The 25,556-nt window shown below is 53.3% G+C and overlaps 1 protein-coding gene across 3 annotated transcripts; it reads right to left on the bottom strand.

Annotated features, from left to right (window-relative positions):
• Positions 1-328: 328 nt before the first annotated feature.
• On the bottom strand, positions 329-20,659 carry PHF19 (PHD finger protein 19). 3 transcript variants are annotated; one of them, XM_032634253.1, is made up of 17 exons: positions 20,472-20,545; positions 19,216-19,341; positions 18,551-18,625; positions 17,853-18,053; positions 17,257-17,338; positions 14,747-14,842; positions 14,145-14,245; positions 13,334-13,482; positions 11,531-11,626; positions 10,705-10,773; positions 10,383-10,503; positions 8,144-8,211; positions 6,690-6,848; positions 5,986-6,073; positions 5,136-5,221; positions 4,057-4,152; positions 329-2,881 (listed from the first exon to the last, which is right to left on the bottom strand). In XM_032634253.1, the coding sequence occupies exons 3-17, from the start codon at positions 18,599-18,601 to the stop codon at positions 2,539-2,541; spliced, it is 1,806 nt and encodes a 601-aa protein (XP_032490144.1). In that variant the 5' UTR covers positions 18,602-18,625; positions 19,216-19,341; positions 20,472-20,545; the 3' UTR covers positions 329-2,538. The 3 variants fall into 3 exon arrangements, 2 of the variants coding, with proteins under 2 accessions (XP_032490144.1, XP_032490145.1); XR_004350266.1 differs by lacking the exon at positions 20,472-20,545 and having other exon boundaries at positions 6,715-6,848; positions 19,216-19,522; XM_032634254.1 differs by lacking the exons at positions 18,551-18,625; positions 19,216-19,341 and having other exon boundaries at positions 20,472-20,659.
• Between the last annotated feature and the right edge of the window lie 4,897 nt (positions 20,660-25,556).

The following is a 25,556-nucleotide window of genomic DNA, read 5'->3' as shown; positions in this document are numbered from 1 at the left end:
CATCTTCATAGGGTCGCATTCTAAACTCAGTCCCCAGCTTTCACTTCTCTGTGGCCCTCAGCAAATGTTTTTTGCCCCCATGGGTCAGGTACTCACAGAAAAAAGGTTCTACATCCTTCTGGTGGCAAAGGTGAGAATATTGCTGAGAGAATGTGGTGGTGGTAGGAGTGGCACGGTGGCCAGAGAGAGGATGGGGCCTCACCAGTCCTCTTCACCTTCCAGGAAACCAGAGCTAATTCCTCCTGGTACCCAACAGCTGATATTTCACTAGGGGAATGACAGGCAGTTTTTCAAAGTGAGCCTTTAAATTGTAAATCAGACACATTAATTATAATTTTAATATAACAAATGTTATTAAAAGCAGCAATTCAAAACCATAAATCTTTTCGAAGGTGCACAGGGTTATGATAAGGTCAGTTGGCAGTAATGCAGCTATTTTCAGGTACGAATGAAATGCTGGGGTGTGGAGTCAGTGTGACATTGCCAGGCCTTACACTGACCTCCAGGTGAGGAAGACACTGTCTCCCCCCCCCTCCGCCCCCACCGTCCTCCTTTTCAAGGCCAGAGCCTCTGGAGCTTGAGTAGAGGAGGTGCAGGTACACTGACAGGCTGTGTTCATCCTGCACTTTCTCAGAAGCCTGGAAGGCAGGCCTGGGAGGCTGCTGTGTTCTCTGGAGCCAGGCAGGAGGCATCCGGTTAGGCCTGGCCCTGTACTTCAGGCGGCTGGGGGCTGCCTTCTCAGCTCCCCTTCCACCTGGCCCCAGTTGCGGGCTTCAGTGGCAGCAGCTGGGGAGCTGAGAAGGGAGAGAACTGGGCCCGACCAGCTTGTTCCTGCCTGGACCATGCTGGGAAGCAGAAGGAAGTGGGTGGGCTGTGTACAGGAGGTGAGGTCCCAGTTGAAAGGCACTGTTGGGGCTGAGGTTTGAGGCAAGGGGCATCTGAACTCTCTCAGGGACCCCCCCGAATGCCCACAGATGGGGGGGGTCAGCCTAATGGAAAAACCAGCTCCAGGCCTGCTGCTCTCAGCTCATTGTTCACCCCCCTTCACCTTGCAGCCGGCAGCCTCCAAAACCCAGCCGAGCTGGAGGCCACAGCAGCAGTTGGCAAGGATGGTCCCCCTCAGGTAACACCCCTCGCCCCAGTCAAGGCACTTCTTTCCAATCAAGTGAGTCAGTTTCTAATACCTCTGGAAGCAGCAAAAATGAGGGGTCTCCTCCCCCTCCCATTTTTGGTCTCCCTCCAGGTGGGTCTGAGTTTTAATGTTGGTTCTAAGAACTCTATGTATATTCCCACTGACAAAGGCTTCCCTTTGAGGGGACTTAATGACTCAGGCCCTTTAAAAAAATCCCAGCGTGCCCCAAAAGTGATTGTCAATTTCAGAACGGGGCAGGGGATAAGGAAGAGGGTATGATTCCCCCGTGCTTCCCTCTAGGGTCGCGGCTGGTTCACAGGCAGGTGCTGGATGTTCACATTGAGTTGCAGCACGTGGCCCCCAGAAGAGGCCCAAGGAAAAGCCAAGGGCAGGAGCCACGCTGGCACCCTAAGGAACGTGTGGCTGTGTGTGTGTGTGTGTGTGTGTGTGTGTGTGTGTGTGTGTGTGTGTACACCTGGAGGCCGGAGCCCATGTGTGCCTGGAGGTGAAAGCACACATGCAGATGGAAGCTTCTGTGTGGGGGGGGTGAGTCTGGGGGTGGGAGGCAGAGGAGACAGTCTGAGGTGTAGCAGGACACGGCTTCCTTTCCTCCAGCCTCAGGTTTGCGAGGCCAGGCCCAGCTCCATGGTAACAGAGAGGGATATGGCCAGGGGAGGGAACACGGGTCTCAGAAGCTGACGCCTGCAGCCTGCACTCGGCCTTAATAACTGGGCTCTGGTGCTGGTGCCTTCGGAAGCAGAGGCCGAGTCTCCTCACGCCTCAGATCCTGAGGGTCCCAGGGCCTCTGCCACACAGGCTTTCCAGAGGCATTCTCTCTCCCACCCTCACCACCTCTTCCCAAGGGCAGAAGGAGAGGCAGGAAAGTGAGAGGGAAAGGCTCCTCAAGGCATCCTCTTACCCACCTTCACCCGGTCTTTCTCAAAGGTTCCTGTTCTCATGATGTGGTCCCTGGGATGGGTCAGGTGTAAGGATGTCCAGTGGAGGGTTGGGTGTGTAAACACACACACCCAAAAGGGGAAGGAAAGGTAAAGGGACGCACTGGGGACAAAGACTCGGGCCTCAGGAACAGCCCACAGAGCCAGCAGGACGCTAATTCAGAGGAACAGGTAAACAGTTTGAGGGAGTGTGTGGAGACGCTGAGAAGTAGCCAGCGGGACCTCAGAGACACAGGCAAAGAGGTGGTGAGCCTGAGGGGGCCGGAGAGCAGAACAGGCACAGTGGAGGCACAGCCCTGGCGGGCAGGCGGGCAGGCAGGGCTCTGGCCAGGCACTTGCAGCTCCGTCTTGCTTCCCTCCCCCACCCCAGCCTGGAGAGAACTGGGGAGCCTGTGGCTTCCGCTGTCTCTCCTTTGGTTTCCAGGACTGCTGGCATCCTTTAGGGGCTGGTCAGTAAGGGGTAGTCCCTTCCCACTCCACCAGGTACTGAACCTTGCCCTCAGGCGTGACCCTCCGAGCCAGCACCTGGTACTTCTCCCCACAGGCTAACCGCCCGGCTGCGCCAAAATAGTTGGTGATGGATGACTTGAGGTGGGACAAGGACGAGTCATCTTCACTGATGCTCTCGAACGTGTGGCTGTCGATGCCCTCGTCGGGCCGCTCAGGGCCTGAGGCCCCCTCTGCGCTGCTGTCGGAGGGGCAGCGTCCACCCAGCTCGGCCGCCCGCCGCTTTGCCCGCAGTGGCATGTACGCTTTGGCTGCCAGCTTCCTCTTGCGGCTGCCCACTGTCCGTCTGTATCGGAAGGGGAGGAGGACGACGACGGGAATGAAACGGGATTATCCCACCAAGTCCCTGTCCCTGAGCACTCCGGGCACCAGGCCCTGGGCACCGATGATCCCCCTGGATCCCTACCACAGCCCTGAGGAGGCTCCAGAGGAGAAACCACCAGCCGGGGAGTGGCAGAGCCCGGATTCAAACCTAGGTGTGTCCAGCTCTAAAACCGTGTTTCTTATGCTGAGGAGCTCAGTGTGGCCTGAGTCCAGGAGCACCATCCTGGTGCTTCCTGCAGCCGTGCAGTGCAGAGGCCCTGCTTACTCTGCCTAGTCGGTCACCTGGACTCACTGTAGCCGGAGGCGTCACGCACGGGTAGGGATGGGGAGGCAGACATGTGTCCCCTCTCCTCCCCTCTCCCCTCCACAGGGGCAGAAAGAGGCGGAGCGGGGGAAAGAAACACACAAAAGAAGAGGTACACAGTCACAGATACTTAGGAACAAACCAAGACCCAAAGAGCTAGTGAGAACCGAAGAGAGAAAAGAAAATACAGAGGCAACAGCAGAGAAAGACAGAGATGTTTGGAGACAAGACATTCAATGGGCATTACATCGATGCTTTAAATTCTACTTTTTGCAAGGGCCTCAAGTATCCTAAATACAGTTAAAAGAGCCTCAGTTAAAAAGTTGTCTGTGTGCTTTGCAGCACCACCCTCCCTTTGCTGCTGAGGACCAGCTGTTGCCAAGCAGGCTGTACCCTTAGCTAGGCCTCCAGGGATTTCTGTGCCCTCTCCTAGTCCTTATACTTTGCAGGATGCCATTTCCCCTCTCCCAGGCTCTTTTCCTTAAAGACCCACAAGACAGACACCAGGTTCAGACAGCCAAGAACCAGGGTCAGGGGACCCTGCAGTCAGAGGCACAGACATTGCAAAATCATGGCAAGCAGAGGCCAAGAACCCCAGAATGGAAGAACCCTGGATCTGAAACTGCCCAGCAAGAGGTGTCACATAACCTGTAGCCGGCTAAGAGGAGCAGCCCGAATGCCCATAACTCAGAACCGGAGGGTCCCAGACCCTCACGCACTTGAGGGCGGCCAGGTCCTGAGACTCAGATGCACAGTGAGCCACACATCCCAAAGGGGGCTGGGGGTTCTGGGGGGAGCGATGGAACTTGAATCCATCGTGCTGGGAAGCTAACCTGGAGTCGTAGGAAAGGCTGGTGGAAGCAGAGCCAGAGGTGCTGGCAGCATCGGTGGAGTCCACGTCCGAGAAGAAGGTCTGGCCTGAGCTGGCGCTAAGAGGGAGGAGAGGGTGAGCCAGCCGCTGATCCTCAGCGCCCCTTGGGACCTCCCCGTCGTCTCCTGGTCCCTCTCACATGCATCCTTCGTCCCAGCCGAAGCCACCTTCCCACTGAGCTTCCCGCCACCACAGCTGCAGTGGCACCTCCTCTCTCCTGAACATTTCCTACCCATCCAGCCTTCAGAGTCCAAGGAGTCACAAAAGCCTTCCCTGACCGCCCTCCCCTGGCATTGACATAAGCACTGTGACCGCCATTAGAGATGATAATCACCATGACCCCAGACACTCGTGCAACACCTTACAGGCCGGGAGTGCTTTCGTGTACAGGATTTTGAGTCTCATAACAACCACGCAGGAACAGGTGAGGAGGTTCAGAGAGGTTAAAGAATTTTGCTAACGTTACACAGATGGCAATTGGTAAGTAGGGGCTGGAGCCCAGGCCTGACTGACTGAAGCCCTTGCTCTCCCCTCCATGCCCACAGGAAAGCACGAAACGACCTTTAATAGTTCTGGAAATAAAACGATGGATGCAGCCCCTCCCCTTGGGTGTACCAAGCACGAGGCTCTGGGGGAGTACACAAGGAGCATCCGCCACAGCCTGGGGAGGGTTAGGGAAGGCTCCCTGGAGGAACGTGAATGTGGGGTGATCACAGCAATTTTGGTGTCAGGCGTGAGGCAAGGAGAAGTGGGAGAGGTAGGGAGGGCCGGACTAGGCAGGCCTTGAGCGCTGCCCTGCGGAGCTGTCCCCGGGAGCCCTGCAGGCTTACAGCATGGGTGTTAGGCTGCCCTAATGCAGACAGACCTTTCAGGCAGCCTTCTGCAATGCAGACCCTTTAACTCAGTGACCCCAAGGGAGCTTCCCTTCCCTCCAAAGGCTCTCTGCTTCACATCTTCCATAGCTAGAGGAATGGTGGTCTCCCTGCTTGGTTCCATCCCAGTCTCCAGAGCAGACCTCTCTGCCGGGTCCCTCATTGTTACCTTTTTAAACTCTGTATCTCATCCAGCGTGAAGTCAAATATGCTGGCTAGGTGGTGGTTGGTGCTCCAGGCCGAGGTAAAGTCACTCTGTGGACACAGGAAGGAGGGGCGGTCAGCCGGCAAGCATCACTTCCACCTTTCACAGCACCCTCCTCCCCGCTGAGGGCCGCACAGGCTGCACGGGGCCAGCTGGCCTTCTGAGGGTCAGACTTGTCCCTTCCTCTTTTTTCCAGTCCTGACCAGGGAGCCAGGTCATGTCAGTTCTAGTCCTGGCTTTGTCTCTGGCCGGTTGTCTGACTGTTCCATCTCTGGGCTTGAGTTACCTCAACTGCAAAAGGTGGGTAATAACCCCTTCTGAGCTTCACTCTTAAGAGGTGTCAGGGAGCATGGCAGAATGGAATGACAGATGTGAAGGTGCCTTATAAATGGTCCATTGGAGACACGGCTAATGTTACTGCCCACAGCGAGGGCTTCAGTGAGGATGCAGGGCTACTGAAGAAGGCAAGAATGCTCTGGAGCCCTGGTTCTGGGCTGGGCTCTGCCACTGCCTGAGGTGTGACCTCAGGAGGGCCACTGCCCTCCTGGGCCCTGAGTTTCCCCACCTGGACAGTGGAGGCAAGGATATTACCTGCCCTTGCCCAGCCCCGCTCTGGGTTCTTGGGAGAACTTGGGGAGATGAAGGAGGAGTCTCGCAGTGCCTGGCCCTTCCTTGTTCAACCAGCTGTAAAAGGATCCTTTCGGGGACGTGGGAGAGTCCCCTGGGCCTGGGGGACTTAGTTTTCTGCACAGGAATCCCTAGTATGTGCTGACCCTGAGTGTGAAAGTGGAGAGTGAGAAAACGAGAAACTAACACTGGGGATAGCATCTTCCAGCAAAAACTTTGATCTTTTTCTTCTATAAACTCGCCTTTTCTGCTGCTGGAAATCATGAGGCAACAAACTGTGGAGACAGAAAAGGGAAAGGGTGGCCCAGTCAGAGCCTGAAGGCCCAGGGGGTGGCCCCGGGGGAGGAGTGGCTGGGCAGGGAGGGGTGGGGTCACAGCGTGGGGGTGGGCACAGGCTCTCCTTTACAAGGAGACCTGGGGAGGGGGGGGTCCTCTGGGGCAGCAGGTGTGCGAGGGTGGCGGGGTATAGTGGGCAGGCAGGAGAGGAGGTACTTCTCCTGCCTCGGGCATCCAGGCGCTCTGCCCCTCACCCCCCATGCCAGGAAGAGGGGGCTGGGCTCAGCCGGGAGCGCTAGGGACCCCTTACACACTGACTGCCCCTTGACCTCTGCCTCAGCCCTAAGCCAGCAAGACTGGGTCCCGTGATCTGGCTTTCCCTCCAAGCGAGGCCACAAGGGGCTGTGGCTGAAGGAGCGGGAACGTGGGATCAGGTCCCGGCTCAGCCACTGACTGGCCGGTTCAGGGTGCCTCCAGCTGGGACTAACTGGCTGGAGGCCTGCCTTGATCACTTGGATGCCACCACACAGCCCATCGGAGGGGGCTGCAGCCGGAGCCGGGAGCAGAGGACCCGAGGTCGGCTGCGGCCCCGGCCCAAGGGCCCCAGGCACTGACCCAGGCTTGCTCTTTCCTCTCTTACGCAGCTCAGAGGTGCCGTTCTCGGTGGGCACCAGGCCCTTGTCGGGCAGCAGCTTCCCGGGGGGGTTGGGCGGGACGCGGATGCGCAGGCGGAAGATGCACTTCTTCTTCTTGATCTCCTTGCCACAGAGGAACCTGGGGGTGGGCAGGGAGAGGAGAAAGCTCTGGAGCCTGTCCGTCCATCCTCCTGGGGAGGAGAGTCAAGTGTTAAAACCTCCCTCTCTGCCTCCCCGGACCCAGAGTGGCCCGTGGAGACACTGATTCCTCGAAGCCTGTGGGATCAGGGGCTCCAGGTGGCGGCCGAGAACGCAGCTGGCGGCTCGTCCCGGTGTTTCCTTGTCTTGTGTGTGGCTCTTGCTGCTCCTCCTCCCTTTTCTTCTCTGCCTCAACCAGCCCCAAGGCCTCTGCCTACAGGAAGCCCTCCTCCAGCTCCCCGTGGAACCCTGTGGTCAAAACACTGCATTCCACACCACTCTGTTCTCTGCTCTCCCCAAGGAGACTGAAAGCACCTCCAGGCACTTCCCTCACCCTTTCATCACTGGCTGAGCTGCCATGAGGCTGCAGAGGTGACTTAGCCACAGTCCTACCCTCAGGAGACCGTCCACAGAGAGGTCAGGAGGCCCCACGTACTCAAGTAGAGGGCTGTGTCTGGGCCCCAAACCGTGACAAGATGAAAGAGAGAGTGGACAGTTCTGTCTAGAGATGTCTGGGGAGGTTTCACAGAAGCAGGGACCGTGTCTTATTCACGGTGTCCTCAGTACCTACACAGGGCTGACACAGAGCAGTTCAATAAATAGTCACTGATGGAACAAATGAATGAAAGGCATCAAAGAGCATCCTAGGTGAAGAAAGAGTGTGAGCAAAAGCACTGAGTAGGAAAGCAAAGGGTTCAGAATGGCTGACGCCCAGAATAAATAAAGCAAAGGGTCCGTGGCAGAAGGTATGGGCAGGGTCTGATCATAAGAGGCCTTGAATGCCATGCTAAGGAGCTTGGGCATTCTCTGTGGTGGTAGCGAGGGGCATGCCAGCCGTGTGTTCTGAGAAGAACTCAGCAGTGTGGATGGGCAGACATGGGCTGGGGACAGGTGATGAGTCCATGCTTCAGTGCCTGGCCCAGAACCATAGATGGCTAGTGCAGGGGAGACCTCAGACAGCAGGGGGCCCTCAGAGAGCAGGGGTTTCAGCCCCCTATGGAGCTGAGTCCAGTATCAAAATGTGTCTGGCTGCTGGAGTGGTCAGGGGAGGCATCCCAAATGAAGTGGGTGCTCCCTGATCTTGAAGGACGGGTAATATTCATATAGTCAAAGAGAAATGGAGGGAGACCCAGGTGGGAGCATAGCTTGTGCAAAGGTTATGAGGTAGGAAGACGCTTTAACTGAAATCCAACCTGTCGGGGGGCCCACAGCGCTCCCTCCCTTCCCTGCACGCACCGGCTTTTGTAACTGTTCAGAGCGTTGAGGAGATGCGGTCCTCGGTCCGTCACGGGGGTGCTGGTGAGCTACGGGGGAGCAGGGCAGAGGACAGTCAGACCTGGCGCATGGCATCTGAGAAGACCTCAGCCCGTCCCCACCCTCCCCTCAATCTCCTGATGCCCCGAGTCTTCCAGGCGAGGACCACTGACTTGTTCCATGATCTCAGACAAGTCTTTTCACCTCTGAGCTCACATCGCCATCTGTAAATGAGGAGCGTAACTCCTGTCCTAAATGTATCAAGAGCTTTAAAAATGTCCATGCCCTTGACCCAGTAATGCTGTTCCGTGGAACCCGTCATACAGACATGACACACAAGTAATGCTTTATGTACAAAAAAGTTCACCGCATCATTTTCCTAATGATGGGAAAGAAACTACATGCCCAACAGGAAAGAAACAAGCAAGTAAACTATGGTGGAAACCATGCAGCCATGAAAAATGTTGATTAAAAACTCTTTCATAACATGGAAAAGTATTTATGATATAATGTAAACAAAAAAAATGACTTAAAATTGTATATACTGTATGTTTTGTATACAGATTCATTTGTATTATTTTTTAGATTCTACATACAAGTGACATAATAGTTGTCTGACCTATTTCACTTAGTATAATATTCATGTTGCTGCAAATGGTAATATTTCATTCTTTTTATGGCTGAGTAATACTCCATTGTATATATACACCTCATCTTCTTAAACCAATCATCTATTGATGGGAAATTGGGTTGTTTCCATGTCTTGGCTATTGTAAATAGTGCTATGACCATTGGGGGTGCAGGTGTCTTTTCGAATTAGTTTTCATCTTTTCTGAATATATGCCCAGGAGTGGGCTTACTGGATCATACGGTAGCTCTATTTTTAGTTTTCTAAGGAACTTACATTCTGTTTTCTATAGTGGCTGCACCAATTTACATTCCCACAAACTTATGGTTACCAAAGAGGAAAAGGAGGGGGAAGGGATAAATTAGAGGAGTATGGGATTAACAGATACACACTACTATACATAAAATAGATAAACAACAAGGATTTACTGTATAGCACAGGGCACTATATTCAATACCTTGTAATAACCTATAATGGAAAATAATCTGAATATATATATATATATATACACACATATATATATATGACTGAATCACTGCTGTATGCCTCAAACTAACATAATATTGTAAACCAACTATACTTCAATAAAAAATTGTAAATACCGTATATCTAAGCCCTATAAAAAGAAAAATAGACGTAAATGAGAGGATTGAACTCTGTGCACCTATGTGTGTTAGCAGTGGATGTTTCTGAGTGGTGAGATGCAGGAGTATGGATGGTTTTCTTTTAAGTGTACTTTCTTATACTTTTTGGTACTTTGAAAATTTTCTACCAGGAGCATGTATGATTTTTTTTTTAATAAATCAGGAAAAAATTGTTTAAAAATCCCAGCTCTACCTATCTTTTAGGGCTTTATAATATGTATGCCTTTTGTAAATTATCAAACACTGTAAATGAAGATGTTACTATGTGAAGAACTTCTGCCGAGCATAAAGTTACTTTAAAAAAAAAAGCCCTATTTCACTAAAGGATTTGGGGCAGTCAGCAGAGATGACTCACTCTGGATGTGGTGGAGAGGATTCAGAGGGTGTCATTAAAGGGTGCATGGCCCTGTCGTGGAAGTGGTTGGGGAAGCCCTGGCTCAGCTCTCCACCTCTGACATCCTGAAAGTCTCTGGTTTGTGACTTCACTCCGTGAATCCAAGTTCCCAGACCCCTGGTGATCTCTTCTGCTATTCAGAGTACGACCGGCAGAGGGCAGGCCCACTTCACTTTCCATCCTAGCCAGGTAATCTGGAGTGGGTCACATAGCTCTGTAGGGAGATCTCCTCCAGCCAGACTCGACCCCCAGCTCCCTACAGCTGAGCTGGTGAGGCCCTAACCCACCCACTACCAAAGCCTGGGTTAGGAAGCTCCTTGCAGGGAAAAGGCTCAGACGCCTGGACTCAGAGATGCAACGGCTCAAAGGCTCTGGGTCTTTGTCCCCACTCAGCAGCCCTCACGGACAGCCAGCGTTCCTGAAGAACTGTGCTCAGAGACCCAGATCCTAGTGCGGCGCCATGTGGCCCTGGGCAAACATCTCACCTCTCTGGACTTAGGGAACCCCACTGTGGAACGGATTCTCGCCATTCTGACGTCCCACGGTCTTGCATACCTTGCCAAGCTGCAGGAGCTCCCAGTGGTGGTTGACAAAGGCCAGAATCTCCTCAAAGTCAAAGTACTTCTTCTTGCTCTGCACCCCCAGGTTGTAGAGGGCCAGGTGAACCACATCGACCCTGGGCAAGGGTGCAAGGAGGCAGGCCCAGAGTGAGCTGGCAGCCTGTGCAGCCAGGGCTGGAGCATCCTGGGTCCAGGCTGAAGGGCAGGGGCAAGGCTGGGACCTGGTGGCTGGAAATGGAATTGTTCCCGGAGGGAGGAGGGAAGGGAGAAACCGGGAAGGGACAGGAGTGGGCCTGGGCCAAGCCCCACCCTCTCACCATCGCAGGGGCAACCTCTCGATGTACTCTGGGCCCTGGTTGCACACGGAGCAGAAAAACAGGTAGAACCTGTGGGTGGGTGAAAAGGGGGCCTGTGGTAGGAGGGGCTCTGACACCTGACCCTGGTCCAGTGCCCTCACCACCACCACCACCCCCCCCCCGCCCCACTTTCCCAGAGTCAGCATTGTCCTCATTCCCTCTGGGGAGGGGATAAAAATGGGGCAGAAGAGGGACCAAGAACTACTCCCCTACCCCTTCTAACCCGTACCTCAAACCCTTTCCCAAATATCACTGCCCTGGAGGGTGGCTGAGTTCAGAGTGAGCTGAACTAGGGTGGGCTGCAGGGACCACCCTCTTCCCCTCTGCCTGACACACACACACACACACACACACACACACGCACTCAATCACAAACAACGTGAGACACCAACCAAGACACACACAGTATCCTGTTTGACACACATAAGCCTTCCACTAGCTTAGCCCCCTTGGTTAGAGGCCAGATCAAGTCATCCATTTCCCCCATTGCCTCCTCCAACAACCCCAGTCAGGGCTGGGGCAGGGCCTGTGTCTCTCCCCCTTCCCCAGACACTTGAAGCGTCTGGGGCTTAGGGAAGGTGGGGCTGCGACTGGGGATGTGGCCCAGAGTGTCCCTCTACTGGGAAGGCCTCCTTACCCTGAGCTGCCTCTGTAGACAGGGACACACTGTCCCAGCCCCCCACTGGGGGTCTAGGGCCTGGCAGGCAACCTGAAGGAGTTGCTGCAGCTGCTGCCCCCATCCCCCCACCTCGCCCCCAAGGCTGAGCCAGACCAGATTAGCACCTACCGGTCTCCGAACATCATGGGCTCATTGAGACACTGGGTGCAGGCCTCGTGGAACCACTGCCTGCACCGGTAACACTGCAGCATCCGCAGGTACCATCTGGAGAGCCAGAGGAGCCAGGGTCAGCCAGGCCCACACTCCCAGCCAGGGATCAGCCTCAGCAACCTTTCCCAACACAAACTCGCTCTCCAGCAGGGGAAAGGGAAGAGAACTCACAGTTACTGAGCACTGGGCTGTACCAGGGGAAGCCCTGGCAGCAGGGCTTAGGCTATATCATTCGATCTCACCATCTGGTCAAACACGGCCGCTGACCACACTTTACAGGTGAGTCAGAGGTTAGACAGATTGTTCAAGGTCACTCAGGAGGCAAGTGGTGGATGGTGACTCAAATCCTAGCCTCCCTGACTTCAAAGCCCACGCCCTTTGTGCCACACTGGAGCCCCCATCTCTGGTCTGTGCCTCACACACTGCTTCCCAAACACTACTGATGGGGAAAGGTTTGCCCTGGAGGCTTCATGGGAGAATAAAGGCTCCTATAAGCCCCTCACCTGGTAATGTATTTACCCTATCACAACCATTCAACAACTACTCATTGAATAAGAAAGAAAACCAAAAAGGTGCTTTCTTAATTAACAGTCAATGCTTTGTTCACACCTTGTCAGATGTGGTCCTTGGACCACCTGCATCAGAATCACCTGGGGTCCAGGTTAAAATGCATAAGATTCCTTGACCCGTTCCAGGCCTACTCAATCCTTGGGATAGCCCCTGGGAGACACATTTCCGACAATCACCCGAGCAACTCTGCCCAGTAAGCACTGAGAACCACCACTTCAATGCTGCAAAGGTCTCTATAAGCATTTCTCCATCTGTTATCCCAAAGGCCTCAACACCCACGGAAGGATGATGGGGCCGAGGTTATTAATCCCACTGGAGAGATGAAGTACTTCAAGTGATTTGCCCAAATCACCCGGCGAGGTCGTAAGCACAGCCTCCAGACCCCTAGTGCTTGTCAGCAGAACTTGGGGATGAGACTCAGGACTTCAGGGTGAACTGTAGGCTGTTTCCTGAGGGCAGAGGTTCCATCTCTCACTTCTGTGGTTCCTCCCACAGTGTTGGTGCAGTCAGCCCAAGGGAACAGGCTCAATCAGCCATGGCTGCATGGAGGCCCAAGCCCCAAGGAAGAATCAAAGAACTCCCATCCTACATACAGTCAGGGTAAGAACCCCCTCCACAGCGTCCCCAAGGTATTCCCCCCAACCCCTGCTTGCACACCTCCAGGGAAAAGGACCTTCATATCTCATCAGCAGCCTGTCTCATTGACTCTGGCAACGGAAAGCTTTATCTCAACGTCCATGCACCAACAGTAACAGCTCACAGTTGTTCAAGTGCTTACCAAGAGCCAGGAACTGTGTGAGCCTTTACGTGAACGACCTAATTCACCCACCGCTCACAACCACCACGTCACGGGGAAACTATGATGAGAACTGAGGCTCAGGGGTAGCACAGCTCTAAGGGGCTGGTTGGACACTGGGGGCCAGTCTGGTAAGCACTCTTCAATACTGCCTTCTTTTCCACGGTGCCCCAAGAAAACAACCACCACTCCCCTGCACCCCGCTGCGGAGAGCGCTAGCCCTGTGCTCTCGAGCCCCGCGCGCGCTCAGGTGTCATCCCCGAGGCCTGAGGGAGGATACGGGCTCTTCCATGGGGGTCTGGCTCCCCCAGCCAGCCGCGCCTACCGGGCTTCCCTGGGGCCCCGCCCCGCGCCCCGCCCCTCGGGGAGGCCCCGCCCCGCCCCCGCGGCCTTACTCTCCCGGCCCGCCGCAGTAGCAGTAGCATTGCTGCTGGTTGGTGCGGTGGGGCGAGTCCCACTCCAGCTCCTCGGGCTGGTAGGACAGCACCATCTTCACAGCCTGCAGGGTCCTGGCGATGGCGCCCTTCTTCAGCGCACCGCCTTTCTGCGGGAAGATGAGGGCCCGAGTTACCCGCGGGGGTCCCGGTTGGGCCACACGTGGCTCCCTATCAAGGCTAATGCCGACCAGGTGGAACAAGATATTCCAATGTAGTCAGAAACGCACAAAGCCTCTTCTCATCAATCCCAGATCCATCCTCTCTCTATCCCCAAGGAGCTGCATTTTCAATAATATTAATAGTAATAAGCGCAACAGTAAAAGTAACAATAATAACCAACACATATTGAGAGTGGGCGCTTATATGGATTTTCTCTCTTAATAGTGATTTCTCACTATTTGTTGGGGGCCTCCTACTCCTGACACCAAACCTGTATCCATTTAAAGAGTACTTTTTTTTTGGCCGCACAGCATGTGGCATCTTAATTCCCCCACCAGGGATCGAACCCGCACCCTCTGCATTGGAAGCGTGGAGTCTTAACCACTGGACCACCAGGGAAGTCCCCAAACCTGTATGCATTTAACAGCCAAGGAAACAGGCTCAGGGAGGCTAAGGAACTGCACAAGGACATACAGCTGGTTAAGTGGCAGTCGCTGTCTGCCTCCAAAGCCAGGCTCTGTGACCAGGAGTGAGGCCCGGGCCCAGGGGGCCTCTGGGCTTCCAGACTGGAGGATGGGGAGAAGCAGGGTGGGAAGGATGGAGGGCTCACCCGCACAGCCAGCGCAAAGATGCAGCGTCGGCAGAACCAAGGTGTGAGCAGGGGCCGGTCGGCACTGCCCGCTATGGGGATGTGGCACTGCTGGTGGTAACCTATGGCAAAGGAGAGGGGGTGAGTGCCCACGAGGAAGCAGTCGCCCGAGGCCAGTCAGCCCAGAGGCGGCAGGCTGGGGAGGGCTGCGGCAAGTCCTAGGAGCTGTGTGCCTGCCAGCCGCCAGGGGACTGGCTGGTCATGCTCACCAGGCAGCCAGGCTGGTGTCCAAGCAGGCCACTAAGAGCCAGCATTGGCCCAGGGCGGGAAGCACCAAAGGTCTGGCTTCAGCCTCTGTGCCCCATCTCTCCTACCCATCCTCTCCACCCACGGGGGCTCCAAAGTGCATAACTTCTCTCACTTTCCAGAAGCCCCAGCTTTCCCCAAGGATCACCTCCCCGGGCCCTCATTCCCAGAGACTGGCCCCTTGTCACTCTGGAGCTCCAAAAGAAACAGGAAGCCAGCTAAGGCCCTAATGGTCTGGGGCGACGCAGGTCCCGAGCCAGCGGGGAATGGGGACCCACAGGTCTGGGCCTTCTCCATGCCCTGCTCATCACACTCACCCAGGCCACATTTCCCACAGATGAGGATCTCATTCAGCGGTCCTGATGTCTTCCCCAGGCAGATGTTACACTTGGGTTCCTCTCCTGGAACACCAGCTGAAAGAAAGAGGCCCTCTAGGGTCAGGTCGGGCTCACAGGAAACAGCAGTTTTAAAATTACATTCCAGGTGCTAAGCCTCTACTGAGTGCTGGGCCCCATAGGCCAACTCACTGAATCTCCCCGACCAGTCTGAGCTGCCTATTAACATTAGCCCATTCTAAAGATGGGGAAATTGAGGCTCGGAGAGGTTAAGTCCCATGCTCAGCTGGTAAGTAGGAGGGGGGGGATTCAAACCCGCAGCTATCTGACATCACATTATTTGTCCTTTTCACCGTGTCATGCTGCCTCTCCTGCTTAATTTAACTTGATCTGTTAAAGTTTTTTATGTTAAATAATTTTTAAAAAAATTTTATTATGGAATAACAGAATGTTATAATGAAACGCCATGTTCTCATCAACAATCATGAACTCACAGCCAATCTTGTTTTGACTATATTTCCACTCACCTCCCCCCGTCCTGTATTAAATATTTCAGTACATATTGCTGAAAATTCAGGACTCTAAAAAAAAAATAACTGCAGCACCTTTATTGCACCTAAAAATTAAAAATAAATTCTGAATATCAACAAATTCAGTTAGTGTTCACATATTCAATTGTCTCCAAAAAGTCATAACAATTTTAAGTTTGATCAATTGCTTTTAATCTACAGTTTCCCTCTCCATCTCTCTTTTTTTTTTCCTTTGCAATTTGGTGTTGCTGAAGAAGAAATATGTATTTATGACTGAAGGGTTTGAGTGAATAAAGTAAGATACATTTTGATTGTGTTTCTGTCTCATTTCCCCTAGCAGACGGAAAGTTCTGTAAGGGCAGAAAAGGTATCTGTTCATCTCTGTGTCCCCAGGACCTCTTATGGGGTGTGGCACATAACACGTGTTCAAGCCATGTTTGTTGAGTAAATGATCCCTGAATATGCTCCCAGGAAGGCGGGACCCACTGTGGGTCGCAGTAAGTCTTCACTGGCTTAATGAAGTGACGGGTCAGTAACTATAGTGTGCTCAGCCTTATGCTCTAGGGCGACCCCAGAGGGCTGCTGTCCTACCTGTGATGAGCAGTGATCTGGCTGGGGAGCCACACGGTGAGCACTGCAGCACCTCCTTGGTGCCTGGCACACAGTGGGCCTTCTATTCACGGTGTGCTACTTCGATCCATGGTTTAGACTGTCTTTCCTCACCAGCCGGCTCCTTCTGCTTTGAAAAAGAAGGTAGCCCAGGAGAGGAGACCCTCGTTGCTTTGGATTTTTAAATAATACCTTTAGGGTGAGAGGGGCTTGGAGAAGCATCAGCCTGTATTAGCCACAACGTCTTGGAGAAAAAGGCAGTTTGGAAGCTCGACTAACTGGCTGGGTTCTGTGGCCTCTGCTTGGCAGGCTCTTGAAATCATCTCTTACGGTAACAAATTCTTCAGAAACAGCCTCCCTGTAACTCAGCAGCACTGGGCTAAGCATTTAACCACACTGTGAGGCCAGTACGTTCAGTCTCCTTTTCCTCAGATGAAGAAACAGGCTCACAGAGCTTATGTCACTCACCCAAAGATACGCAGCAGTAAGTGGCAGAGCTAGAATATCTTGGTCCGAGGAATACTGGACCCTAAAACCTGCCTCTTCCCCACATACCGCCATGTCGGTTCTCCTGTTAGAGCATAAATGGCAAAAAAAAAAAAAAGTCTCTTCTCTCACGGTAACTCTGACTGGTAGTGGCTGCTTGGAGCTCCATGTTGAAAATATACAAGTGTTGTGATTGATTAGTGATGTCTGTCATGTACATGGCAAGGAAGAAAGGTGGCAAGAATGCCCCCAATCTGTCATCTCTGTAAGACAGTATCAGCTCTCTGAGGGCAGGGATGGTACCCAACCCAGCTACCTTTCAACTCTGAAAACTGGTCTAGCTCCATCCCGGTAAGTCCGTCATCACCTTGCCTGGTTCATATCTGCTTGTTTGGTCTTTCCCCCATGAAGAAAGCTGCCTCCCTCGTTTTCTTACCATGCTGATAGGGGACACTGTGCTTATATCGAAAGGTGACAATTCTGATTGCCTGGGCCCTTCCCTGTTCCCTAGCCCCAGAGTGACCCAGAGCTTTGGGCAGCAAGGAAGCAAACACAGGCCTGGGACCCAAACCTGCTCTCCCAGCACCTCCCTGGGCCACTTTCTCCATCTGCCTGCCTCCCTCATGAGGTAGGAGTACTCAAGGGGATGACAGATGTCACAAGTGTGTTTCCACATAACTGTACAGCTGGTAATCCGATCAGCATCTCAGGTGCGCCTGGGGCTCCAAGGACAAGGCCAGGTGCCAGAAGTTAGAGACAGAAGGAGAGAAGGAAAAAATGGAGGGAGAGGCGGAGAGAGGATCGGGGATTGGGCTGCGGGGGGGCGGGGGGGCGGGGGGTGGTGCCTGAAATCACAGGAATACTCACCATGCTGTATGTCCTTCCACAAGACCCAGTATTTGGAGTTATCTTCAAAAGTTACAAGGCAGCTCTGCTTAGAACTGCTGACCTGGGGCAGAGAGAGGGAGGGGCAGTGTGAGACAGTAGCTGGGGAAAAGCCACTTGAACACGGTCTTCCTCTCCCATTTCTGTTCCCACAGGTCAGAGGCTTTAGACCTCTCCTTGTGCTGCAAAAAGGAGAGCCAGGCTAGAAGGGGAAGGAGGATGGCAGTTCCGGAGGTACTGCACACCCACTCACTGGAGTTGTGCAGTCAGGGACTGGGGGACGGCAACTTGGCGGGAACGCCAAGGACAGAACAGGCCAGGTGATCGTTTGTGATCCTCTCCAACCTGATTTTATTTTGTTTTGTAGGCTCACAGAGCACTTTTCTAAAGATGTTGGCCCTAAGGATGGCACCTGCTTTTGCAGGCTCCGCCTCCTTCCACTTTCAGTTTGGAGCGTAAGAACAAGGCGGGAATTTCCCAGCAGTCTCCCAGCCTCCATCACTGGTCTGAGGCCAAGACCAGAGGATGAGCAGAGAGATGCTGAGCCTGGGAACTGGGGCCAGGAAGGAAAGGTTTACCCTCTTGATCTTCCCGAGATAATACAGTCCATCTGTCCACCGGCACAGCACATACTGGCCCTCTGTCAGCTTGGACATCAGGTCTTTGAAGTTGTTCTTGGCTTTTGCCAGGGCCCCCTTGTTGGGGAGGTGGCTGGTGGCACCATAGGAGTCCCGAGTCCCTGGGTCCAGACCTCGATTCTCCATCAGCTTCCACTGACACTGGAAGAGAAAGAGAAAGGGGTTTTTACTCCTTACTTCAGGAGAAGGGGAAGGAAGGAAAGAAACCACCATTTATGTAACCCGTGCTACGTGCCAGATGCTTTTATCATCTCACTGGATCCTGCTGACAACGCTGTGAGGGAGGCATTATTATTCCCATTTTACCAGTCAGGAAACTGAGGTTTGGCAAGGGGAAGTGGCTATGGGGTCAGAGGCAGAGTCATGGTCCATAATCGGGCGAGCTGATTCTAAGTCCTGCTCTCTCCCCACCCATACCATGCAGCCTTCTAAATAGAAAGGCTCTCTCAACCAACCACGGAGCAAAATCTCCCTGCCCAGTGGGGCCTGAACCTCACTCCCTGGCTTCACAGCCAGAGGTTTTATCCCTAAAGCAAACATACTCTGTGTTCTCTGAGTGGAGGATCTTCTCCAGGGGAGCAGCGGGAAGTTCTCAGACCCCTGACCCCTACCCTGAGAGGTGGACAGAGAAAACTCACCTGGAGAGGGAAACTCCTGGGTGGCTTGTGAACTGGTATAGACTTGGCCATCTGTGTCTTCTGCAATCTCCTTTTCTGTTCTCAATTATGGGATGATTTAATGGACACCAATTCTGGGACATTTAAACTCACTTATGCTTTTACTCAGATGCAAACCGGCTCCAAGCAGTGAAGTCACTGCCATGCCAACCTCTCCACATCTGTCTTTCACCATCCTACAAATGTGCTGCTCCCATTGCTTTCGCTGCTTCCTGCTAATGGTACTACTATGGTCCCCAGACCCCCAAGCATCTCAGACTTCTCCAACCGATGAGCTGCCACAGCAGCCAAGCACAGCGACTTCTGGCAACCCTACTCCTCTTTTCCATCCCCCTGTCCTGGTCTGAGTTCAGGCCTCACCTTGCCTGGGCCATTCATTCATTCAAGAACTGTTTCCTGAGCCTTGTGCTCACTCACCTATGCTGGGCACCTGGGATTCGGAATGGAACCACCAGCGCCCAGTGCTAAACAGGCCACTCCCTGTTTCCTGCCTCCCCACGAGACTCTTCCACAGGGCCCTCAATTCCCATCTTCTTATTCTCCCAGAAACCTTCTGTGGCTCCCCAGTACCTTCAATGGCATTCAAAGCACCCCCCACGGCCCCCTCCTCCTCAATCTGGGCTCACCTGGCTCCAGGCCCCTCCACAGACTCTCCACTAAGCCAAAAACACAGCATCCCTCTGTTCCCTGCACCCGCTACTCTGGTGCCCTCCTTCTCTGCCAAGGCGCTGGGCACCTGGTTTTATGATTACCTGTAGACAGGGAGAGAGTCCTGTGTTTTTCCCTGTGTGTGTACTCCTGTGAGACCGTTTGATGTCTACAGCCTTATGTCAGTGAGCATATGAAATGGAATACATGTGTGTGCATGTCAAGGGCCCTGGGGCAGGCAGGGCCTTGCTGGGGTCTTCACTCTCCAGATGGTGGCGCGGCCACGTCCCCTCTTGCCTTCCCCCCTCCCGCCCCCGCCCCTCCCCCCCCATTCCTCTCTTTTCTCCAGGGCAGAGCGCGCAGGCACCGGGCAGGGTGTGCAGTCCAAATCTCTGCCTTCTCCCTGCCACCTGGCTCCCGGGCGCTGCAAGGTCCCTGCCCGCCGGGCCTGGGGCCCGGGCCCGCGGCAGGTTCACAAACTGACACTTCCTCCCCCGCCGCGCCGTTGGGAGCAGGCCCGGTCGCCGCACCCCCCCTGGCGGGGCGGGGGCCCTCGGGTGGCGGCCCCCCCAACCGCGCCTCCATCCTCCCGGAGCGGGCCCCCGCGGGCTGTGATTGGCTGATTCAAACCCATCTGCAAAGAAATGCCTGTTTGCGGGTTCCCGTCGGCGTCCAGTTCAAATCCGCGGCACCCGGATCGCGGGGCCGGGCGGGGGCAGGAAGCGAGGATGATTCATGCGCAGGGGCCTCTCCCAGGGCGGCCGTTGGCTTTTTAAAAAGGGTGTTTGGGAGGGGAAAAAGCTTGCAGAAGTACCCCCTTCGGGTTCAAGCGCTCCTCTCTTTAGCCGCTCCGACGCCAAGCCTCCCCCATCCCAATCCTGCCGCAGCCTGACTTCGGACGTGAGCAAAATCCCAAACGCCCCCGTCGGTCTCCAAGCCACCCACCCCCCGATACACACAACAGGAAAAATAAAGATTTTAGGCACAGGACTAGCGACCTGTCACACACGCCCCCGAAAGGCTCGGGGACCCGGGCGGGGCTCCCGCCACCCCGCGGACACCGTTCACCCCTCTCCACCCCCAAGGCGTGCGGCTTCCCAGGACTCCAACGCCCCCGGAGGCGTCTGACCCGCCAAAGTTCAGGAAATTTCCAAAAGAGGGATGATTGCAGGGAAAGGCGAGTGTGGCGGGGAGTCCCCCGGCCCGGGCCGTCAGCCCGCAGCGCTGAACTTACCGCGAGGCTGCGTGTCCGCCGGTCCCACTTGGAGTCTGGCCACCAGGCGCATCGGCGGCGGAGGTGGCTGCGCTCGGCCCGCGGCTGCCCGGCCGAGTGTCCGCCCGTGGGGCCGGGGTCGGGGTCTCGGCGGGGGCGGGGCGGGGCGGGGGCGCCGCGGGGAGGAGGGGGGGCGGAGGAGGAGGGAGGGGCCGGGGCGCTCAGGAAGGGGCCCCCCGGGCGCAGGGCGCCATCTTTTTCGCGTTTTCCCGCGAATTATTGACGTCTCGCTTATGTAATTAGCGGGGGCCGCGCCGGCCTCGCCATTGGAGCCCGCGGCCGCGGGGCCCAGCAGCACCGCCCGCCAGCCGGCTCGCCCACTCCCGCCCCCGGGCCGCCCCCGCGCCGCGCCCCGGCCTCCGCCCCCGCCCCCGCCCCCGCCCCCGCGGGCGCGCATCCTCCGCCGCCACCGCGCGCCGGACGCAGACAAGCGGCGCGAGCGCACACGGACGCGGAGCCTGCGCACCGGCACGACCGCCCGGCGGAGGCGCAGGCACAACGCGGGCACACGAGGAGGCGCGCGCGGCCCTCCGAGCCGGCACACACTTGTTGAGGAAACACAACTCTGCGCGCAGGGCACAGACGTCAGCTGGCACAGACACACAGCGGGGAGGTGCAGATACACACGGACTCCCTGCGTAGACACAGACCTAGAACAACCCAAACGGGATTCGCACGACAGAACACACAAACATCCCGCCCTTGCGGTGTAGAGAGCACACACAGAAACAGATCCACAATGCGCACGGCACAAACACAAATTCACAACACATGATACACACGACATAACACACAAAGAGGCAATTACAGAGTATGGACATAGATACGTAGGAGAGACGCACCGTGTACACAGCATGGACACACAACAAAACATACACATAAAGTAGACAAACAGGCATAGAGCCACAACACAGTAACACAGGCGCACAAGAGAAAGAGTACACCAACAGCAAATTGTACACAAACGTAATGCACCGAAACACGACACAAAGATACAGCTGCAAATACATACCACACACACAAACACAACATTTAAATAAGTGGCACACAGTGGAAGACAGCATACAGAGTCATAGGAATAGCAGATTGAGGCAAGGGGCGTGGCTCCAGTCACATCCAGTCCTTGCCCTGGGGAGAATGGGCAGCAATGTCCCCATCCAGACTTACTCTTTGGGGGTTGGGGGCTGGAGAATACTTGCCAACCCCTCTCCTTATCCCTCAGCCCTCTTCTCACCTGCTACCATCACACTGCACAGACACCCGTGAGGCTGTGGAGTGTGGACATCATGGGTGTAGCGGGTGGACCATACTCCCCCAGCCCCCAGTCCCTCCTGTTGACTGTCAAGTTGCCCACCCTTGGCCCCCTGCCTCTGGGCCTTGGGTTGTGATCTCTCTGGCTGGCGGGTCTACCTTTAGGATGCACAGGGCAGAGATTACAGTTGGAAGCACGCACCTCTGGGTCCCATAGGCCAACTGCACTGATTACCGGCCGTGGGACCTTGAGCATAGCACTTCAACTCTTAAACCCCAGTGTCCTCATAGGAAGAGGAAGGTTAGGGTGAATGTATGCAAAGCCCCCGGCAGCCAGTGGGTGTGCAGTAAGTGATTATCGTACTTTGTCAAGAAATTATATATTCATTGAGTGCCCCCCTGGGTAGGACTAGAACTGGGAGCTATGGGGCCCACAGTCTCATGGGGGAGTCAGGTGTTGGCTCAAGCAGCAACAACATGCATATATAAATATGAGGGGCGTGGTGCAGCGAGCTGGACATGGAATTGGAGGAGTCCTGGCTTCAAGTCCACCTCTGCCTCTGAGCCAGAGTAAGATGTTGGGTGAACTATTCCCCCTGTAGGCCACGTTCCCTATCTGTTCAAAGAGGGTAGTGGTACTACCCCAATTCACAGGGCCATTGCAGAGATGAGGACAAAATAGCATAATGCAGGGGCGGGTGTTTTTGTCAATGAAAAAGTGATGGGCAAGATGAGGAGTGGTTAAAATACTACAAAAGGAGAAATGATAAATGCCACTAGAAAGGTATAGTTTCACCTGACCGTTTAGAGGCAAATCCAACTTTGAATTGAGAACGGTCACAGAAAAGGTGGCATTCAGAGGAAATGTGGAGATAGGAGGGAGGCATTCCAGGCCTAGGGCATGGTGTGTGCAGTAGGCCTGGGACAGAGTGAGTTGTGTCCGCTGGACCGGAGTCCAGGGTGCCGACGGTAAGGCTGGAGGAGAAGGTGGAGCTGAGTGTCCTGGGCTGAGCTTGGTTTTCAGCCCACGGCAAAGCAGGACCACTGAGCAAGGTTGTAAGTTATGTGTATCCTAGAGAGCCTCGGGGAGTTTAGAACTGAGAAGGGCCATGATCCGAGTTTGCTTTGCGATCTGGCAGAAGTAGGTTGAAAGCATGGACAAACCAGAGAAAGACAAACAATCATTTTTTTAAAGAATGGGTTAAGACCATCAACAGGCAATTCACAAAAGAGGAAACCTAGGTGGCCAAAAATGTAAAGAGATGTTCAACCTCACGGGTCATGGGAGAGATGCAAATGAAAAGAGCTGTGAGACGCCATTTCACATCCTCCGGACTGGCAAGGAGTAAGCATTCTATCAATGTTGGGAGAAGGGTGGAGGGGGTGAAGAGGCGGCACCCTGGGAACCCTTGTACAGTCTCGATGGAGGTGTAAATTGGTACAACTTCTCTGAAGAAGAGGCTTGGCAACATCTAATAAAGTCGAAGATGCTCGTGCCTACAATTCAGTGACTTCACTCACTCAGCACATAATTATGAAAAATGAGGAATTGATTAATTGTCCATCAACAGCAGTGCAGATAAATTGTGGTCTATCTGTGCAATGGAGGGAAAATAAAACGAGGCTGTAGCCTCAACATAGATACAGTCTAGAAAAAAAAAGAAAAAGGGAACATCAAGTGGTAGAATAGTGTGATACCAAAAGTTTTTTTTTTTAATTCAAAACTAGGGTATATATGTAGTTTTAGCGATATAGTCAGATAGTGAAAGTGTTAAAACATGCATAAGAAATCAAAGACACTAAATTTAGAATAGTAGTTACCTCTGGGAAGGGAGGGATGGGAATGAGATCAGAAAGAGGAACACAGGGGATTTAATTTTATCTGTAATGTCCTATTTTTCAGAAAAAAAAATCTGAAGCATATATGGCAAGGTGTCAAGATTTGGCAAAGCTGGGTGTCTTGTCTGTATTTCTTCGCAATGATCCTTCTCCTTCTCAAGTCCAAAACTTTTTCTCTATTCTCTGTACGTTTGAAATATTTGGTAATTTTAAAGATGGGGGTGGGGGCTGGGAGATTACAGCAGAGGAGGTTTAGTCACAGCACTAACCTGTCACATATGCAGGGCCATCAGACCTCACAGTGTCCTAACATGTCTGTTCCCTGAGACTTGTCACAGCATGGTGAACCAGGCATGGCAGGCATCAGATCTGTTCACAGGGGAAAGAACAAAAGCTTGGAGAGGTGGAGTGACTTCCCCAAGGCCACACAAAGTAGGGGGAAGTACTCTTACTCTCAGCTGTGTCTCAGGGGAGACCAGCAAAGGCCAAGGAATGTCGAGAGAAGGTCTCCCACCTTGCAAGAATCCATCTTCTTCCATCTGCGGCCCTCTTCTATTTTTGCTTTCAATTAAGGACACCATGGAAAATATAGAAAAGCACAAGGAAGAATATAAAAGTCACTTGTGGTTTTCACTGTCTTACTTTTTAAGTCAGCTTTATTGAGGTATAGGTAATTCACATTAAAAAATTCACCTATTTCAAACGTGCAACAGTACCTTAATTCTAGAGGACATATTTGTTTGAGTCCTAGACCAGTTAGTATATATGAAAGTGCTCTACAAAGAAGAAAACACTTTTCACAAATTTGAATAATTATGATTATAATAAAGGTTTTGGAAATCATTGACAATAATTATTTGGAAATAATTAAGATTTCATCCATCAAAGCAGTTGGCCGGTAGGCAGGCCTGTGTTTTGTTGCCTGAATTTGGGGGTCAGTTTATTAAGGCCTCAGCATGGAGGTGCTGAGAGCTTTCAAATTATAGTAGAAAGGATGACTTTTAACACCATTTAAAAATTAAAAAAAAAAAAAAGAAATAGTTGACAGGGTCAGACTGTGTGTGGCCTATTGAAGTGCTTGTGGCCTTTGTTGGCTGCTAAGCCATAAACACCTTTACCTGTGGCTTTTGTGGGGAAAGGAGAGACATCAAGTGTCTGTCCTCTTTGGGAGCCCAGGAGTGCCTCCACTGGGATGTAGGAGATCCTGTTGACCCTCTCCGCAAGCTTGCTATGGAACCAGGGGTGGGTCCCTTCTCTTCTCTGATTTGCTCTCCCCATCTGTTAAAAATAAAGTACGGCTTTATTCACACTTGCAACATTCAGCAGGCGGTTAGGGCAATGTGCTGTGGGCAGGTACCCCTAGGAATAAGGGTCAGGGCAGAGGGAGATGTGCCATAAAGATAAATAAATCCCAGTCGTTGGCATCAAGAAGCCCATATCCGGCAGTAGGGTTGGCGGACAGACACATCAACAGGTCACTGTGATAGTCTGTTAAGAGATGGGATCAACCAACACTCAGGATTGTCAGAAAGTTTATTTTTTTGCCAATACAAACTTTGTATTTCTCATTGTGTTTCAATTTTTATTACTGTAATTACTATTAAAATTTTTTTCACGTATATTAAAAACAGAAAAAAAAAGAAATGGCTCAAGACAAGGAGTGGTTGTTTCTGAGTAAATACCCATGATCTCTAAAGTGCCTCTGACTGCAAAAGTATTTGATTTTATGAACTTAATCTGAGCTTTGTTTCTCCCTCACTGGGTAACCTTGAATAAATCACTTCTCCGGTCTGGGCTTCAGATTTACTCACTGGTCAAAGCATAACGTTTAAACAAATGAGTAGTTCCCAATCTTGCTGCACAAAGAATCTTATATAAAGATTTGAGGGACTTCCCTGGCTGTCCAGTGGTTAAGACTCCAGGCTTCCACTGCAGGGGGCACGAGTTCTATCCCTG

Source organism: Phocoena sinus, chromosome 6 (assembly GCF_008692025.1).
Source record: "Phocoena sinus isolate mPhoSin1 chromosome 6, mPhoSin1.pri, whole genome shotgun sequence".
NCBI classification, from domain to species: domain Eukaryota; kingdom Metazoa; phylum Chordata; class Mammalia; order Artiodactyla; family Phocoenidae; genus Phocoena; species Phocoena sinus.
This window is presented reverse-complemented; position numbering and strand designations above follow the sequence as displayed.